General features: G+C 36.4%; 1 protein-coding gene across 1 annotated transcript in view; it reads right to left on the reverse strand.

The window, feature by feature from the left end:
• The window catches only part of NTRK3 (neurotrophic receptor tyrosine kinase 3), a gene marked incomplete in the record, with an annotated part of 446565 nt that overhangs the window by 52636 nt on the left and 374139 nt on the right, over positions 1-19790 (reverse strand). Inside the window, 1 exon segment of the mRNA XM_072402705.1 lies at positions 15057-15187. Coding sequence (XP_072258806.1) covers positions 15057-15187 — 131 coding nt within the window.

Consider the following 19790-nt stretch of genomic DNA (forward strand, 5'->3'; position numbering starts at 1 on the left):
GTTCTGACATTTATGCACCTATGTTACACAGTAAAGATCTGTCAAGCAAAGGAGGAAATCTCAATTTTCTGTACATAGATAATTTTTACAGGTCTTCTCTTTGCCATCAGCTATGTGAAGCATATAGTGAAAAAAGCAACCCAGCTCTTTTTTTCTCCTATCTGCAGTTTTTCTTTTTGCACTTTATTAATATGTTTATCACCATTTTTTAACAGTGAAATTAGATCTTCTTGTGAGCAGACTTATCATGTCATTTTTTACATTCTATAAAAGGGTAGAAAATATTTTAATATAATGAAAAAAATCTTTTTTTTACCATTTTTTTAAAAATAATCTTTAAATTTGAAGTGGGGCACCTCTTGTCTTCCACCATTACCACCTCGGCCTTTCATGTTTAGTCCCAGAACAGAGTAAGAATCCTAAATAGCCTGAGAATGTGTTTTCAAGGGATCAAGGGCCAGGTGTAAGTGTATTTTTTTAGATTTTCTGGTAGTTGTCCCAGTGTGATGTACATTTAGAGGCTTTATAACTATAACTAATTGCAGTTTTCCATTGAGAAAGAGTAAACGTAATCTTTAAGTCCTGTTCCCAGGAGGTAAAAGTATGGGTTTTACTCCAGGTATTTTTATTTTGGAAAAAATTGTAATACATTGAAATACCTCCTTTGTTGCGTGTAAGCCTCTGCGCTCTATGCCACAATATCGCAGGGACCAAAAACTCTTCTTCCGGAAGAGAACTCAGGAAATGATTTATTTGATACATTTTAAAAATGTCTAGGAAGGAATGAAACCGTGGTAAATCTGATATATAATGAAATCCTAACTTATGCCAAGATTGAATATTGAGATTTGGAATTAGGAGTTCAAAATAGTGTATAGGCACTGGAATTTTAGTGCTATGTGTATTATTACACTTTTTATTTTTGAGTTTCTTCCAGATAAATATCATGGCCTCTATTGGTGGTAAACACAGCTTAATCTCCACCTGGGAGCATGAGTTGGCTAGTAGAAAGGCCAGATAGTTACCAGTTGGTATCAACCTTCTTTCTATGTCTAACCATCTTTTATTTATATCAGGCCTTAAAGATTCTTCCAGATGGTCCATTAAAGAAGCCAGGTAGTAATCCATTATATTGGGAACCCCCATGCCTCCCACTCTCTTAGCTCTAAACATAGGTAATTGCGGTATCCGTGGTCTTTTATCACACCATATAAATTGCTTTAATACCTTTTGTAATGACAATATTATTGAGTTAGGTAGAACCACTGGAATGGTTCTAAAAAAATAAAGAATTTTAGGTAGTACTGTCATCTTAAATGCCGCTATTCGTCCTGACCAAGATAATTCGACTTTAGATAGGTTAATTATATCTTTCTTTACTATTTCTATCAAATATGAAAAGTTCGCCTTAATTAAAGAGGACAGTGATGAAGTTAGTTGGATCCCCAAATATTCAACACTAGATGTCGCCCATTTAAACGGGAATTGCTTCTGTAATTGTTTTTGTAAGCAAGGGGAGATATTCACTGGTAGAACAGTACATTTCGCATAATTAATTTTATAATAGCTCACTGAACCAAAGTCTACAATCGTTTGCAACACAGCCGAAAGTGAACCCTGTGGGTTTGTTAATGAGAGTATTACGTCATCCGCAAATAATCCTATAACATGTGAGGATTCACCAACCTGTATTCCATGTATATTGCCATTATCTCTTATAGATTGTGCAAATGGTTCCATAATTAGATCAAATAATGTTGGTGATAAAGGGCAACCCTGGCGTGTAATAGCTGCCGAATCGAATAGTGAGCTATTCCACCAACACTAGCCAGGACATCATTTGATGGTCTGAGCCCAAGCAATGGAATGAGCCATGGCAGGACATCTTGCCGAGCCCAAACAAAAAAAATGACAATTGGGAGTTGTTAATGAAGATCTACATTATAAAGGTAAATTAAACTCATAATGTTAAAAATCAAGTTGATGTTTTGGTTTAAGTCATTTTTTAAGACTTTAGGTCTGTTCTAAAATGATTTGTAGCCAATTTTAAACCCATAGCAATCAGTATGGTTCTGTTTTCCAGAACAGACCCAAATCTAAAGCCAGGCCAGGCTGAGATATCCCACATGTTTTTCTTTACTTTTGTACTTAAAGAACAATCCCATTAAATTCAGAACCCTAATGCACAAGCTGACAGAACTGTAATATAACATGAAATCACCCAGAAGCATAGGATGATACAAAACTGAGGATTGTTTAGTTTAAATTTCAAAGCGGAAGCGAAATAACAAGCAAGAAACAGCAAGTAATGGCAGTGGTTGTTTTCCGGTATTGTTTTCAAACACTCGCTGTGTCATTCTCAATATGCTATCTCTGTGAAGCTTGTAATTTAATAAACAAAAGATCAATAATATTTGCTGTTGTAAGTAAGAAAGCTGACTAGCGAGCAGTTCCTTTTAATTATTAATCATTGTGTGGAACTGAGAACCCTAATGACAGTACCATGCCATTTAGTGCTAGCAGGGCGTAATCCGTGAAATGCAAAATAAAGTATGCTCTGATTCCACAGAGGAATATCTGTGATCCTGATTAGACGGAGAGGAGCATTCAGAGCATCAGAACATCAGTCAGCATTGTTCATCTGAAGATTCCCTGCAACGCTGAATAACTTCAGAGCATCACACTGCTGTCGTCAGCTGATCTCCAAAATCAAATACTGGGAGTCTGGTGTTCCCACAACACACATTATACTTCTGTCAAATAAAGCATACACCAAAGATCACAGGAGAATAACCCTATTTCACTGGAATCCCCCCATCTTTAACATCAAATTCACATTTTATAATCATTATTTACATCTACATCTACAAGATTTTCCTCTCTTACTAATGAGAACAGTAGGCAATTGTTTTGCTTGATGATCATGTTACTATAATGTTTATGTAACAATGGAATCAAGAAATCACTAAAAGGTTCAAAGACTAAAATGTAATGTCAGTCTACAATGTGCGTAGTAATTATCATTGCCTGCTTTCTGAAGGTGCAAAGAAAATTATATTTCCCCTTAAGGCTATGTAGCAGGATGCTTAGAAAGAAAAAACGTTCAAAAATGTCTAAGGTATTTTATTAGTGTCTTTGCTAAAAGAAACCCATAACAATAAAAATACAGGAGCTGCTAATGCTTTCCTAAATATGCACATTCCAGCACTGATTATAGTTTTACTATATAATATATACTATATATATAAGTAGTAGGTCGCTGATCAGCAACAATCATGAAGCATTGAAGTCCATTGAGCTTACACTTCACAGACTTTAGAGTTGCTTGAGTTTAGTTACTAAATACTGTAAGTTGCAAAACTAAGCTAAGCATGGCAGGCAGCTACATCACCTACATCACTATAGAACAATAGACCCCTACATCACCTACATCACTATAGAACACTGGACCCCTACATCACCTACATCAACTATATTCTTTAGCAGTGAATTCTTGAAGTATTTTACAAATTGACAAATTTAGTCAACAATATTTCTATTCATTTAAAAAGCACCTTAAGGCAATAGGAACTCTATTAGTGAGATGCTAAAATTAACAAGAATCTTTTCAATAACACTAGAAAAATCCTAACATTTCTATAGAACCTACATCTTTATAAAACACAGGACCCCTACATCACCTATATCTCTATAGAAAACAGTACCCCTACATCAACTACATCTCTTTAGAACACTATACCCCTACATCACCAACATCTTTATAGAACACAAGACCCCTACATCACCTACATCACTATAGAACACTAGACCCCTACATCACCTACAGAGTGTGATGGATGCCCGATTCCCCTCTGCACTGGGATTTCTCCTGCTGACGTCTACATCACTATAGAACACCAGACCACTACATCACCTACATCACTATAAAAAACTAGACCCCAACATAACCTACATCACTATAGAACACTGGACCCCTATATCACCTACATCAATTTAGAACACTAGACCCCTAAATCATCTTCATCTCTATAGATCACTAGACCTCTACATCACCTACATCACTATAGAACACTAGACCCCAACATCACCTACATCCCTATAGAACACTAGACCTCTAGATCACCTACATCTCTATGAAAAACAAGAGACCCCTACAGCACCTAATCACCTACATCCCTATAGAATACTAGACCCCTACATCAACTACATCACTATAGAACACTGGACCCCTACATTACCTACATCACTACTCAACCTACATCTCTAGAACACAAGACCCCTACATTACCTACATCACTAAAGAACAGTTGAACTCTACATCACCTACATCTCTATAGAACACTAGACCCCTACATCACATATATCACTATAGAACACAAGACCCCTACATCACCTACATCTCTTTGGAACACTAGACCCCTACATCACCTACATCTCTATAGAATACCAGACCCCAACATCACCTACATCCCTATAGAACACTAGACCTCTACATCACCTACATCACTATAGAACAATCACCTACATCACTATAGAACACTAGACCCCTACATCACCTACATCAACTAAATTCTTTAGCAGTGAATTCTTGAAGTATTTTACAAATTGACAAATTGAGTCCACAATATTTCTATTCATTTAAAAAGCACCTTAAGGCAATGGGAACTCCATTAGTGAGATGCTAAAATTACCAAGAATCTTTTCAATAACACTAGAAAAATCCTAATGCTTCACTCTTGTGCCTTCACTCTTCCTTTATCGTTTTGGGTGCCTACATTACATTTTGTAAACACATCCTATTGGCTGTGAAGTGGCAGGGTTCTTTTATAATCCAGATGATTAGCAGCGGTAACTCTAGAACAAAGCGGCAGTACATGTTTAGCTAACACACGCAGCTGCAGCTCAACCTGAAAAAGAGCAATTGTAGATGTATTGCAGTTATAAAAGCCCAAGTATTCACCATACAGCCCCATGCCCTCTCTACATTATCATTGGCCCAACATATGAGTTGCCTGGATTTGTGCAAGTTTTAAAATCTCTACATTTACAAATATACAGAGAAAAGAAACAAAAAAGCCGAATTTATAAACTTTTAACTTGCAAGCCATCTGCTTAAACACAGAGACCATTACAAAGCCTGTACATGCTTCTAAGAACAACAATCTTGACAACCCTTATCTAAATTGTGGATGTATATACATTAGTAGCTTTGATCTCTAACAGGTGCCTGCTCAAGGATTGAGAAATGTGTGTTTCCTTCCATTACCTGGAATTCAATAAACTAAGCTGTTACCTATAGAATCAACGTATACATCTTGATCTTAATTACAATAGCAGAAGTGTAAATACATCATGTCCATACAGATGGGCCTCAGAAAACTTGCATGGAAATAGAAACATGCAATGTGTGATCAAGCAAGTCAGTAGGAGTTGGCCCTGGAGTCATCATTATCTAAGAATTTTATGCAGAGTTGCAGAATAAAAGCCCCCTACCAACCGATGTGCCCTTAACCTCCCTAGAGGTAACCCCGAGTGTGACTTGGGGTAGAAAAAGTTGCTGAAAGCGGGAGGTAATAGTAAACAGATCCTTTCCTGATCCACCGGCGTCCTGCGTCGTCCATCGCCGGGATCTCCATCTTCTTCTCTCTTCTTCCAGCTGGCTTCTGCATCCGATGAGTGTGTACGTTGCCGGCGGGGCGGGGCGGGAAATTCAAAAATACATTTGTATTGCATTTAATACAAAGTAACTGTATTGAATGCAATACATTTGATTTATAAAAGCAGTACATTGTTTTCAAGAACATTTATTTTATAGTATATATATTAGTATAACATGTATTTTTAAAAAAATTTAAAAAATTAAAATTTTTTTTAAATTTATTCAATTTATTATTTTTACATGATTTTGTGTTTCAAATTTTATTATACTCATACTATAATAATATACTGTAAAATAAATTTTCATGAAAAACAATGTACCGCTTTTAGGCATATAAAACCGGAAAGAAATTAACCGTTAGGGAGGTTAATGAACATTGTCACTCACAATGTCAACTGTTAATGGCTTCTGGTAAACAAAAAAATTAGAAATGAAGAGTAAAATCAGACTATGTACACATTTAATGGCTTCTACAGGGTTAAATATCTAAAATTCAGAATAACCAGGCATGGTTCAGCAAGTTATTTTTCTGTTTGCTTTCTACAATTTTTATACTGTTACTTTTTTTATTATATTAAGACCAAATAGTAAACAACAAATAAATTTGGAAGGAATCTATCTATCCACCGGTGAGTAGTAGTTCCTCACTCATATATAATAAGTTTGGAGGAAAAACGCACTCCAATAATTTCACCCATTGAGGAATGGAGTTTTGTCGATGTGAGACACTAATCAGATTGTTTGAAACCCTCGTGTATATTATGTCTTTGCTCTGTGATGTGCAAATTTTCTCCAAAGCCCATAATCCACAAAATCAGATACAAAGTTTATTTTTAGTTCATGGGTTATGAACGCATTAAAGGAAAATGTAAGAATAAATATCTACCATTTTGATGGTATGCTAAGAAAATGCTTGATGCTTCTATTTAAATGGGTCTGCAAAAAAAGAATAATGGACCAATCCTATTCATTCAAATTAAATATGTATGTCCTTTTTAACAGAATAGGGTGATCTGTAGTAGCTGTAACCTAGCCACTTAGTAATGAATGCAATTTCTATTTGTAAGGAATGTTTCATACAACCAGGCAATGCCTATAATTTAAAAGTTTGTATGCAAAAAATTGTTTCTATGTTATGTACAGAACCAATAATATTTAACAGATTTACAAATGTTGTTTTTCTAAACTCTCAAGCAAGGTGGAAATTTTGATGAGATTTGACCAGTGGTGGTCACCTTACTTGATAGTGAGCCTGAAGTGCAGCCCATGACATTGACAAAAGGTCATACATAATAATTAGAGGATGTGAATCTACAAAAGGCATGCACAGGCTGGGAATAAACAGAGACTTCAGCCATAATGCAGGAGTCAGCAGAAGTTCTATAATGGTTTTTGGAAACTGGAGACATGTTGCAGAAGACAGAGACTGGAGACTGTTAAAGATTCCTTTGCAAATTATTGCTTTGACAGTTGTGAACTCCTAATACCAATTGTGGCACATTTGATGTTTCTCTAATGAAGATTTATTAGAGAAGGTTAGTCATGAAACTATAAATAGAGAAAAAGAACGGATAGTAAAAAAAAACAAAAACATAAAATTGTGATAAATAAATAGACCTTACTATTTTACTGCCAGGGTCTAAAAAAGAGAATAGTTCTCCTTAACTAGTCTGAGTAAGCACCAAAACACAGACTGCTGTCTACAAGGGCCCCAAGGGCCATACAGTGTCAAAGGCTTGCATGCAACGCTCAGGACACAGGCTGTGCATTAGGGAACTAGATGTTTAAAGCACTGGCCAGCCTTTACAACTACATAGTTCTGTAAGCAGTTAGACCAAGAGTAGCTGCAGATTTTTGCTCTAAGTTATTACAGTCTATGATATAAATTGTTTAAAGAAAGCAAAAAGACATTTTCCCAAGACTGATCAAAATGTTAGTATTCTGCACACATGGCAGTAAAATATAGTCTCATGTCCAACTCTAGATCATTTATTTCATTGTGATTCTCTGTAGGATAACAGTGCTACTTTGTTAGGGAGTCTAACAAACAGGGCCTGCCTCTGACCTATTATTTGTTTTCAACACGTCTCAGTGTATCTGCCCAATTTTGTAATGCAATGTTTCAATAGTCTGAATAGCAAACCTGCATTGCAAAATTACTGAGGCATATCTTTATTTAGTAGAATGGACGAGACAGTTTCTTGAAGCAGAAATTACCTTCATTGTTGTCCTGCCAAAAGCCAAGCTTGTCCTTGCTTCACTTAATCTTTACAATAGTCCTATTACAGAACTTGTATGCGGTCTAGAGGATGATATAACAGAGTTTGCTATATCATAAAAGCCAATGAAGGTTCTTGAACTGTAGTTGAGATGAAAGCACAGTATGCTTTGCAATGCCCCACTTTGCAGATTGCTTGATTTGCAATCACTTGCTGTGTGTATGTGTGTTATTCTTTTCCATATAATGGATATCAACCTAGCAGCTTAAGAAAACGAGCTGCGAAAGCTTATAAGGATAAAAAGAAAAGGCATTAGGTTGCAGTGTGACTTTATCCAAGAAAGAAATGAATCTAAAAGTTTGGGCTTCAGAATGGTAAAAATATAGATCTTTCCAGCTAGCATATATAGTTTGTTTGGATGGATCAATGTATGACATGTTAAAATCACCTTATGTCTATTTTTAATTATTATCATGATTACTACATATGGTTTTATAAATATACAAATGTGGTGCTTAAGACTATGTTCACACTGGCCATAAGGTTATGGTGTGTTTATTGCTTCCTTATGCCAGGGAACCTGGGCCTCTGGGGAGATGCTACATGTAGTTTTTTTCCTGCAGAAGCCCCATAAAGAATGAATGATGGTGGCAGTGAGCGGTACCAGTACCCACTCACTCCTGCCAGCTGTCAAATGAGCAGAGAGGCTGGCAAGGTTCCAGCCGCTTGGAGCTTCATGGGATCGCTCGATCCCAAAGTAGGTGTAAACCTGCTCTTACATAAAAAAAATGGTGGGTTCCTCCACTCACTGTCTATAGGGGATAGTATTTAGAGCCGCCTCTCAAGTTAACATAAATGTAAATAAGTGTAGAGAAGAAAAGAGGTTGAGGCTCGTGATTATTATGCAAAAAAGAAATAGTGTATTGATTCAATGATTTCTCAATACCATATAGGATTACAGAAAATACAAACACACAGTATTTACCTCTGTCCTGTTAGTATGTCACAGGACAGAGGTTGATCATATTAAATATAGTCCGTACTTAAATTTTTGTGATAAATAAGTGCTGCGCAAATAATCTGCCACATTTCGCCGCAATGGGCTTCCTCGGGGATAGGTGCTAAGTGCGTACTATAACGGTGTGTGTGTACATACAGAGAGAATACATAATTTAAATAATATAATTTATGAATTGTAATTCCTACATATGATTTATATTATGTATTCTCTCTGTATGTACACACAGACCGTTATAGTACGCACCTAGCACCTATCCCTGAGAAAGCCCATCATGGCGAAACGCTTCGGATTATTTGTGCAACACTTACCGACAAATTATTAACTTCTCTAATAACAAACAATTTTATGTTAGTACGGACCATATTTAGTATGATCAACCCCTGTCTTGTGACATACTAGCAGGTATATACTAACTATGTGTTTGTATTTTTCTGTAATCCTATATTGTGTTGAGAAATCATTGAATCCTTGAATCCACTATTTACTTTTTGTATAACAATAACAAGTCTCAAACTTCTTTTCTTCTCTATACCTATTTACATAAAAAAAATGCTGTTCACACTGTTTATCATTAGCAACCACTGGAAAAAGAAGAACAGAAGTCTCCCTTTAAAAGGAAACCCCTATTATTTTTGTTTTATGTCTGTATGTCATTGGGGAAATATCCCTTCACTTCTTGTCCTAGAGACAGAAGAAAAAGAGCCATTTCAGACCCGCAATGTGCTCAATGTTGGCTCAACAACAGTCCCAACTACTTAAAGTGAATGCAAATGGCTAGGAACTATTTTTGCATGTGTCTGTGGCAGATCACAGTGAGGTTCCCAAAAGTGACAAGGCTTTTGTCTGTGTGCTTGCTTTCCTAAAATTTACTCCACAGCCATGGGCCTACCAAGGTGTAGTTAGCCGCTGTTGGATGCACGGCAGCAATTTGATGTGTGCCCAGGAGCTACTAGCCAGGCAGTAGTGAAATCATAAGGGTGAAAGGCCCCTAAATCTACTAAGGGAATTCCCAACTTGGACAGTGGTCCTTGGAAAAGGTGCATTGTTGGAAGATTTCTTTCTGCTCCGTGAACAACTCAAACTTTTCTGGTTGTTCCAATTATTCTGGCTTTACACCATAGTAATTGATCGAATGAAAAAAAAAAAATGAAATTGTCCTGGGAAAAGTGATGTGTGATCTTCAGATTTTTTTCAGATTAGTTTACCTTGTAGATGTGTAACTTTGTGCGTGCTGTTTGTTTGCAGTAAGTAAGTATTTAAATAAGTGAAAAATACAGAAAAACAAATTTATATTGCCAAGGGGGTAACATCTTAACAAGGTATTGGTTCTTCCAGAGCATTTTAGAATAACACAGTGGATCTATATATAGGCTGCTGTTGCACTATTGTTAGGCTATAAAGCATAAAAAGGAGCTTGACGTAACTACTGTATTTACAATTAGGCCCAGAATTAGCTACAAGGTTATATGGGTGATAGCATGACCACTAAAGAAAATCAAAATGAAGAATATAAGTAAACCTAAGTAAATATTAATAATGTAATACGAAGAGGAAAGTTTTTGTTATTCTATAGAATATTTAAGAAAACCTGGTCCAAATGTATTATTAAAAGAGCCTTAGATGATGTCAAAATATTGTTTCCCAATATAAAAGGTAAAGGGATGACCTGGTAAAGCAGCCTTTTTTCAATGTTTTCAACATGAGGGATATGCTCAGTTCATAGTACTTAGTTGGCAATGGGATGAATGTCTCTTACATTGATGGCTATTGGAAAAATTGCCAACTTTGTAGAACACCAAGCAGATCATTGGTGTTAGTAATAGCTGACCTTAGAGCCAGAAATTGCTCTTTGTTTAAGGAACCGCTGGGAATCCCTTTTGGAACCCTGGTTGAGAAACACTTTGTTAAAACCTCAGGGCAAAATCCAAAATTTGACCAATGCTCCTTCCCAACCCCCTGTAATTTCTGGCAGATCAATAGGTATTGTGTACAGAATCGTTGAAGGGATGAAACAGAGGAATGTATTTGTATTTTAGAAATTAACTGCAAATTTTTAATATCATTTTATTTTGCCCCAGTTTAAAGTCTTTAGTATCCAATAGGTAGTGAAAATTATATAAATGTTATACATTTCTGCAAAAATATAGATACTGACTAACAATACTTTTATTTGCAGGCAGAACTCCCTCACAGAATCCCAGCAGGTTGACACACACAGCAGAATAGAATAAGTTAATTACCAATTCCATGGGGACCCAGAATGACCAGAAATATTTAGACAAATGATAGCTACATTTCGCAGATGGGAAATCATCCATCCTTATCTCATACAGTCTATTAGTTTTTGTCAATTTATATCTTGGTGTGGTTGATGTTCTGTTTTTATAGAAAATAGCTCTGGTTTTTACTTGTGATGTTTAGCTTGAACATGGCTGTCATGTTTTAAAGACATTAGGTTAAAAATTTTGCTAAATAAAAATAAATGGAAAAAAAGGCAACACCTAGCGTATTATTATTGAATAAGGATAGATAGATAGATAGATAGATAGATAGATAGATAGATAGATAGATAGATAGATAGATTTTTCAAACATGAAATATCCTAAGCAAGTAATGAGTCTATTATTAGAATCCTTTTATTTTTCCACTAATTGAATTGGTTGATGTATTACATTACGTGTAATAAAAAATAGGAGTGAATGCTCAATAATTAGTAAGTGCCATTTGAAAGGTTGAAAAATAATAATTTAATTTGCTATCCTTATATGTAGAGAAATTGTTCCTGTTTGTATGAATTAGAGTTAAGACCAAGTTGGCACACATAACTGCAGTAGAAGCACTTGTTGAGTAAACTTTCTTGTCGACTTGCCATCTTGGCTCATTTACTCTTTCAAAATGGGGTTTAATCATAAAGACCTTAAGTGAGCATCTGCTTCAGAAAACTAATTTTAGAGTCTCATGGTGCAAAACAGAACAGGTGTCTGTCAGAGACACTGTACTCAACCTTGTCTGTATGCATAAATGTAAAAAAGCAATATATTGGCTATACCCGGAGGTTGCTTCCATCATAGCCTTGTTATTAACATTATTGTTCTGGCCAAGTGGCTCAACAAAAATCTGTCATGAAACATGATTTACATAATGTGAACCCAAACCAGTAATTGGAGGTTGCGAATTCTAATTAGAATTAGTTTGCCATTCCTTGAGAATTTTGTTATTAACATATCTGAATGAATGACTTGCAAAACAGTCTTGGCCTTTATTTATTAGAGGAATAGTTTTATTAGTGGTCTTTTGTAAAATGAATATAATACATAAAATAATTGTTACAGCACTGTGTATTTGGGGCTGTAATGTATGTTTGGACCCTTGGAATCACCATTGAGCAGTAGGTCAACACTAAATTGCAGGTCCCAGAGAACCCCTGCCAATACTTGATCAACCCAGTTTATTGTTTACTAGTATACACTGTTAGCCATTTGAAGGAATTGCCAACTTTATAGACAACCAAACATCACTGGTGTCAGTGGTAAGAGACCTGAGTGTCTTAAAGTATTCATTGCTCAAGTGATCATATTCTAATTAGAACTGGTTCACCATTCCTTGGTGATGGAATCACCAGTGAGCAGTAAGACTCCACTAAAGTGTAAAGTTCAGGGAAAAGCCAGCCCTAAAGACTAATAAAACCCAATTCTTTTACTGCAAATTTTACATGTACATTTGCATTACTTTTTGAGTGTTTTGGGATACAACTGCTTTAACAGATGCTATCTGTAAGGTTTTTTTTTTTTTTTGTACGAACTTCAAAATTAAAATGACTTAGTCAGGGGGTATAGAGAAATTAGGGCAATGGGTACAGTGTTTTATTGGGCAGAGTACCAGTAGGGATGAGCAAACGAGAATATTAGGTTCGATCTTGCGACGAATTGGGCCTTTCTCTCTTACCGAAAATGTAAGCGAGAATGGCCTTCTGATTGAGTGTGAGTGTGCGATCCCCGGGGCACTGGAGGTTTTGAACCTCTAGTGCCTAGGGACCGCGCGAACAGGAGGATCATGCAGCCCTAGAAATTTTCTGCAATCCGTGGGCACAAGAGGTTAATTAACCTCTAGTGGCCCAGGAATCGCAAACAGGAGGATTCCCAGGGCTGATTGCAGCTCAAGAAATCCTTCTGTTTTATTTTCCTTTTCCGATAGTTTCTCAAAATCAGTTCGCCAAAATTTCGAGGAACCATTGTAAGTTCGAGGAAATTTTTGTGAGAATGCCAGAGGCCTAAGTACTAGCATTAATTTTGGGTTTTTACTAGGGTTTTGTGTCTATTACTGTACCTCTAAGCATACTCTAACAGGTTCAAGGGGTACTTATGTGGGTTAGTAATTCTCATTATGATATACAGCATATATATATATATATATATATATATATATATATATATATATATATATATATATATATATATATATATATATATATATATATTTTTTTTTTTTTTTGGTACTTCAAAAGTTTTTAGAGATATTTCTAATATGACTCACTTCACGTGACAAGATACCAAGTATACATAAGGTGAATGCTATAAAACAAAGGTTAGACTGGCTTTCTTCAACTATACTGTTAGCTTCTACCAGGCACTCATTTTCAACCACTAGGCAACTGGGAGCATTTAGTAGCATTTTTTACAGATGTGGGCAAGCATTTGCTGAGGAGTTTTGAAATCTCTAAATACAGTTCAAGTAGCAGACTGCCCTGAGACACTGTATGAAGCTTCTCAAAAACCCTGCATATGCTTGAACTTTCAGCTGCTCCAATTCATTTCATAACAACCCAGGCTTTGAGGCAGTTGAGAACTGATTGATAGTGGTGAGCCACAGTTCCTGTTTGCAAAAACCACCATTCTGACCTGAGAAAAACTGGTATAATTGTATACTCTGTATAATTGTATACATTTATGAGCCGCACGGTTGGCTCGGTGGTTAGCACTTCTGCCTATTTAGTGCTAGGTCACAGGTTTGAATCTCAGCCAGGATTCTATCTGCAAACAGTTTGTATGTTCTCCCTGTGTCTTTGTGGTTTGCCTCCCACATCCAAAAAAAACATGCATTAGATTAATCGGCTTTCCCTCAAAAAGTCTTAACACTGTTATTGATGAAGGACTATTACGTTAGATTGTGAGATCCTTTGAGGGACTGTTAGCAATATGACTATGGACTTTGTAATGCGCTGTGTAATATGTAAAATTATATGTCTTAATATGCGCTATATAAATACTGGATAATAATAATATTCTGTTGTTATGCAAAGACACAGATACCCATTTTCAACTATTGGGCATCCAGAAGCATTCAACAGCAAGTGTTTGTGAGGATTTGCTGAAGACATTGGAAGTCTATGGATGTGGTTTGACTGGAAGGTTGCCTTGGGACATGGGACTTGATTTGATACTTTCATCAGTGAACCTGGGTGATTCAAAAAACCTGGAATGGATCTGATCGAGGAATTAAAACATTTGCTAACAAATAGCAAATGACTTTAGAAAATCCATGCCAGGTTTGCTGGATCACCTAGCTTCACCGAAGAAAGTGTATTCACTCCAGTCTTGGAGAGCTTTAATAAATTAGGGCCATTACATGAAGTCCCGCAAAAACACAACCAAATGTCTGTACATAAAGAGATTTCAAATGCTTTGATTTATTTCAATGATATCCAACTGTTTTGAGACAGTTGTAGGCTGGTTAACAATGGTGAGCCAAAGCTGTTCTGCCATCAAAAAATGCCCTTCTCATCTTAGCCTAAACCTGAGAAAAACTAGTATAAATTATTGTATTCACTGCATTATCTCATATTCTGTTGGTTTTTTTTTTTTTGGTATTTTATGGAGCATATAACAAGCACATAATTAGAGATAACAACGTTGTAAAACTTGTAACATTGTAAATAAACTACTTTTGATTCGTAGGGCTTCTATTATAATGACTAGTTATAAATTATGTGAAATCTGTTGACTTGGTTGTGCAAATCAACATGAAATAATATTTTACAATGTTTGTCTAAATTATGAAATATCAGAATGAAAGTCATTACTTCCTTAAAATTGGTATCATACAGTGAAATAATAGATATTGAATGCCCCAGTAAAGTCTTTTTTTCTACATCTGTTACCTTGACAGCAACAAGCATCTTGTCTTTGGTTGGACTGAGGTTATAACACTCAGCGAGGAACACCTTGCCGAAAGCGCCTTCCCCGAGTTCTCTCTTCAGAACAATGTCTCGCCTCTTTATATACTGAACATCTGCGTGGAAGAGAAACAAAGACCATACAATTGCGTTTAGAATTGGTTTAGGCTAAAAAGGTAAATAGAAAAACACTTGAAATTTTTCCATTACAGATAAAGTGGGACAAGGCTTGGTTCATCATTTGATCACTAAATAAACTGTGGATAGACCAAAGACATAGTGGTAAAATATATTTTATCTGAAAAAAAGTTATAGTAATACCCAGAAATGTGAGAGGTTATAACACTGGTAAAAAAAAAAACCCTACAAGTCAATCTGCAGATCATACTAACATCTGTTAGTCTATAGTTATTATCTGGTGGAAAAATGAGGGCTCTATTTATAAAACAGGGATTCTGATATTCCCTCAAACATTCCCTTGTAGGAATCTTCCAGGTCAATGTAGTCCAATAGTGGTAATTAATATCCAGCAGAGAATCTTTACAGGAATGTCAAATTTCCTGTTTTATATACAGAGCCCTTAGAGTTATTACGGAAATTTTGTCCTACGACCCACACATGACCTAGTAGCTTTCATACAGGTGTTCCATGTTTACACCAAAAGACTCTATACATTAAAATTTTCAGTATCCTTACCTGTCTTTATGGCAGCAAGTTGTGATATTGGGCCTGATTTCTTAAATCTCCCGAAGACTGGAGAAGATAGACTATCATGGGAGAACCTGGATGATCCAGCAAACCTAGAATGGATTTCTTTGAATCATTTGCTATTACTTGGAAAATGTTTTCAAACCTGGACCAGATTCTTTGCAGGTTGGTGCTGAATCACAGATTCTCCTAGAAGAGTCAATCTTCTCTAGTCTTGGAGAGTTTTAATAAATCAGGTCCATTATATACCACTCAATACATCTGCCTATATCCTTAATAATGAGAGACCTCCTTTAATGATATACAAAGCCCATCAGATTGATTATATAGTATACTTACCTATATGTTGAGGTGGAAGATTGTGTTGATTGTTTAGAAGCAATACACTGTACATGATGTACTAAGATACGTGTTTGTGGGGAATGCTTTTATAAATTTATTGATTAATTTTATTGATTCCCATGATTTTCAGAGATTCTGTACCGTAATTATCCCCTCAGGGACTTACTGAATCCTTATCTTTAGTACTACTTATCTCTAGTCTAGGAAGTACTTACAACAATTGAACTTCTTTAAATACGTATAAGCAATAGGGGTTTGTAACATCAAGAATTCTACATCCATGTGCTCTACCTACAGTAGTGTTGGATTCAGATCTATTGCCAGCAGAGCAGACGATAAACCTAAATGTTGGAACCATGTCTGTGCGTGTGCATGGGTTACATCATTAGTTGCTGCCTAGTGGCCAAAGAAGAACCAGCAGCAAATATGGGGGCTTCAAGGGATACAGCTATGACAGGGTCCTGGAGCAGTCACCATTACAGCTAATTTAGAAAAATGTAAGTGTGTGCCTTAATTGGAAAGTGTACTGAGCAAAAGCTCACCCTCTTAAACATGGGTTTAGTTCTGCTTCCTCAATGTTGCACCTAACTGGTGATCTTTTTCAATCATTGTGGGTCTCATTCTTAGAGCTCACACTCACTTGGAACCAGAAAATGTCCACGCCAGTATACGAAGAAGAAACCCAATGGTAGCACATGACTCTATTTATGTATTGATAATACATCGAAGAACAAGATGCTTGGAAGCCACCTTCTCTTTTAAACTCCAATGACCAGGTTTCCCCTGAATGAGCTATCAGTAAAGTAGTGGAGAGGTCAGGTCAGCTGATAGCGAACTGGTGAATAAGCTAAAACATCTGCAGCTTTCTTCTGCATATTTAATATACTTACAATCCTGATATTGTATTCCCAGGAGTAAAGAATATTGGAAAACCACCAAGTGAGGCCCGCAGCTTTAAAGATAAGCCTAGGGCCGGCATGACAGGGTACACAGCTAGGAGCCCGGGAGATGTAAGGGTTAAATATTTCAGGAATGTTAAAGAGGGGAGGTGAAGGAAGATTGGTTAGGAGTCAGAGGGGTGGGTAGTTAGAAAGTGTTAGGGGCGGCCATATCGGAAGTGGGAGGCCTCTTTGTTAAAAGAAAAAGTTTTAAGTCGAACACCTGGTGTCAGTTTGAATTACTGGGAATTAGGAGAAAAGGTTGGTTGGCAAGTGGGTGAGGGGTAAGGGGTGAGGGTCTTTGGAGGGGAAAAGGTTTAAAGGGGCAGGGCAAAAAGAGTCTGGGATACCCTGGTCATGTGATGCTTCTACAACAAATGACCAACAAGTGCTGCTAGTCTAATAAACTTGTAAATCTTCTTTAAGGATGGACATGCTTTGAAAATAATACGATAAGAACGATCAAACTAGGTGAATGCAAATAATTAATTCCGAAAGAAAAATAAAGTCTCAAGAAGGTCAACTGATTAGAAACTGTGATGTTTTGCCTTCTATTTAAAAGAATGAAAAGACACAATTTAAGTGAGGGGAATTATTAAAACACAGAAAAAGCAATTCTAAGTTATAGTGAAAACAAGAACTGCATGCTGTGAAACTATTTGCTACCCCTGTCACTAAGTTATATAGAGGAGATGGAGTCTACATCCCTTTTATACGGAATACCCTTCTGATATTGCTGAGCTAACAATAAAAAAGAGTAAGAGACTGTTTTCTTGTTACTCTTGTCAGAGATATAAGTTATCGTCAGCTATAATAGTGGCCATCATCCTCTGAGGAGTTTAAATTTTTCAACAATAAAAATGTCTGGTTGTGTAAGACTGTGTATCATCTCTGTACACACTATGGTGCTGTTTTGTGATTGTCTGTCCATTGTGCTAAGTATTCTAGGCAGCTATTTACAAAACAATGTCATGACCGCTGAATCTACAGTGAAGAAGACCCAAACATGAGGATCAGCAATCAAGAGAGGCTTATACTGGTATGCAGAATTTTTTTTTTTTGCATGGAGAGGGAATAGAACGAGGTCTTGGGTGGAGAGATTTCCTGCCTATGGTTTTGGTAATAATTTTCCCAGACAGCAAGTAAGCGAAACATGATTTATAGCAACTCAGACAGAAAAGAGAAAGAGGACCCCAATACCCTTGAAACATCAGTGGAAAATACATATTTCTGTTGTTGACTCAATATTGGTATTGATGGCATTGCAAAGCTAAGTCTATTGATTCCTAATTCCATACATTACAACTATCCAAAATATATATTAACACATTCATAAAAGGGCAAACTGAAAAGTGCTGCAACTTATAAAAGTGTAAATCAGTTTATATGATATGCACTTTTGTTAACAATCACTGGTTCATACTTTTTTACCAGCACTTTTAATACTGCCTGCATATGGGAGGACAATAGGGATTGCCACTTTGAAAGTGATGATGATTCTAAAGTAAAAAACAGTGGGGTTTCTTCCAGGCACGCTGGTCACCACTTCCGTCACGATCAACACTTTTCAAAATTAAGGTGTGCACCCACAATAGAAATGAATGGGCCGTGTATACCAGTTGGCCCTCTAGCTTGCATGATTGGCTGAACGGAAAGGCAGGAAAGAGAAGACAGATTCTTACTGTCACAGTAAAGACTGCAGCCAGTGAATCACTATGATGCACTATGTTGTGCATTGTGTATCATCTCACCCTCCTAGGTCCATGGAAAAATTGACATGAACAAAACCAGTCAGTGGTGCAAAAAAAGGTTGGGGACCACTGCTGTATATTACTTTTACATATGAGAATCACATATTGAATTTAGGTGGATAGAGTTTATGATTGTCACTTTAGTATGATCACAGTATGGAGACCAAAGCATTGAACACCACCTTGCAAAATCAAAATTGCTCTTTTATAAATTTGGCATTAGATAGCAATCGGATGGGTAAAAGCAGACTATAAAGAAGTGGAGACCTGGCATATTTATTTATCAGTATTTTGCTTTATTAGATGAAGGTTTTTCTTATGTGAATCTGCTTCGGAATCCCTTGTCAACAAACCTGCCAATCACTGCAAGAAGCATATATTGTATAAATGTAAGATTTCAGTAATTACAGAACAGGAGGCAAGAAGTCGTTTTCTGTAAGAAAATCGCTGGTACACTGGTAGACGCACAGCACTTTATTTATCTGAGATTATTAACATTCCTCGACTTTCAGCTAACTACACAGCAGCAGAATAATGGAACTATACATCTGTGCAATTACCGCACTGACATTTTGCTTATTCCTAGCAGCTGCGCCATGTCAACTTACTCGCAAGTTTCCTATTAACTTTTGTATATAACGTATTTACTCACTACCTTTGTGTCTGCCATTTTTTTTTAGGCAATGTTCTTTTGTTTCCAGTGAAGCGTAACAACTTTCAACATCCATTTAGGCGAGCAAAGGATCAAAAATGTCAAAAACTTCAATAGTTGTATGGCCTTAAAAGCTGTGAAATCCGTTTTATATGAGTGCTTTAAAAAGAACTCTATACAAAACACAGATTAAATAAATATTCCATATAAATAGCTATTTATCCCTGCTTTCTATTTTATTGCAAGGAAAAGGTATACTGCACAGCATTTTTAGCGAAAAGAAGAAGCTTATAGGTTATCACAACGCTGCTTCTGTGTGTTGGTGTCA

This window comes from Pyxicephalus adspersus, chromosome 2 (genome assembly GCF_032062135.1).
Source record: "Pyxicephalus adspersus chromosome 2, UCB_Pads_2.0, whole genome shotgun sequence".
NCBI classification, from domain to species: domain Eukaryota; kingdom Metazoa; phylum Chordata; class Amphibia; order Anura; family Pyxicephalidae; genus Pyxicephalus; species Pyxicephalus adspersus.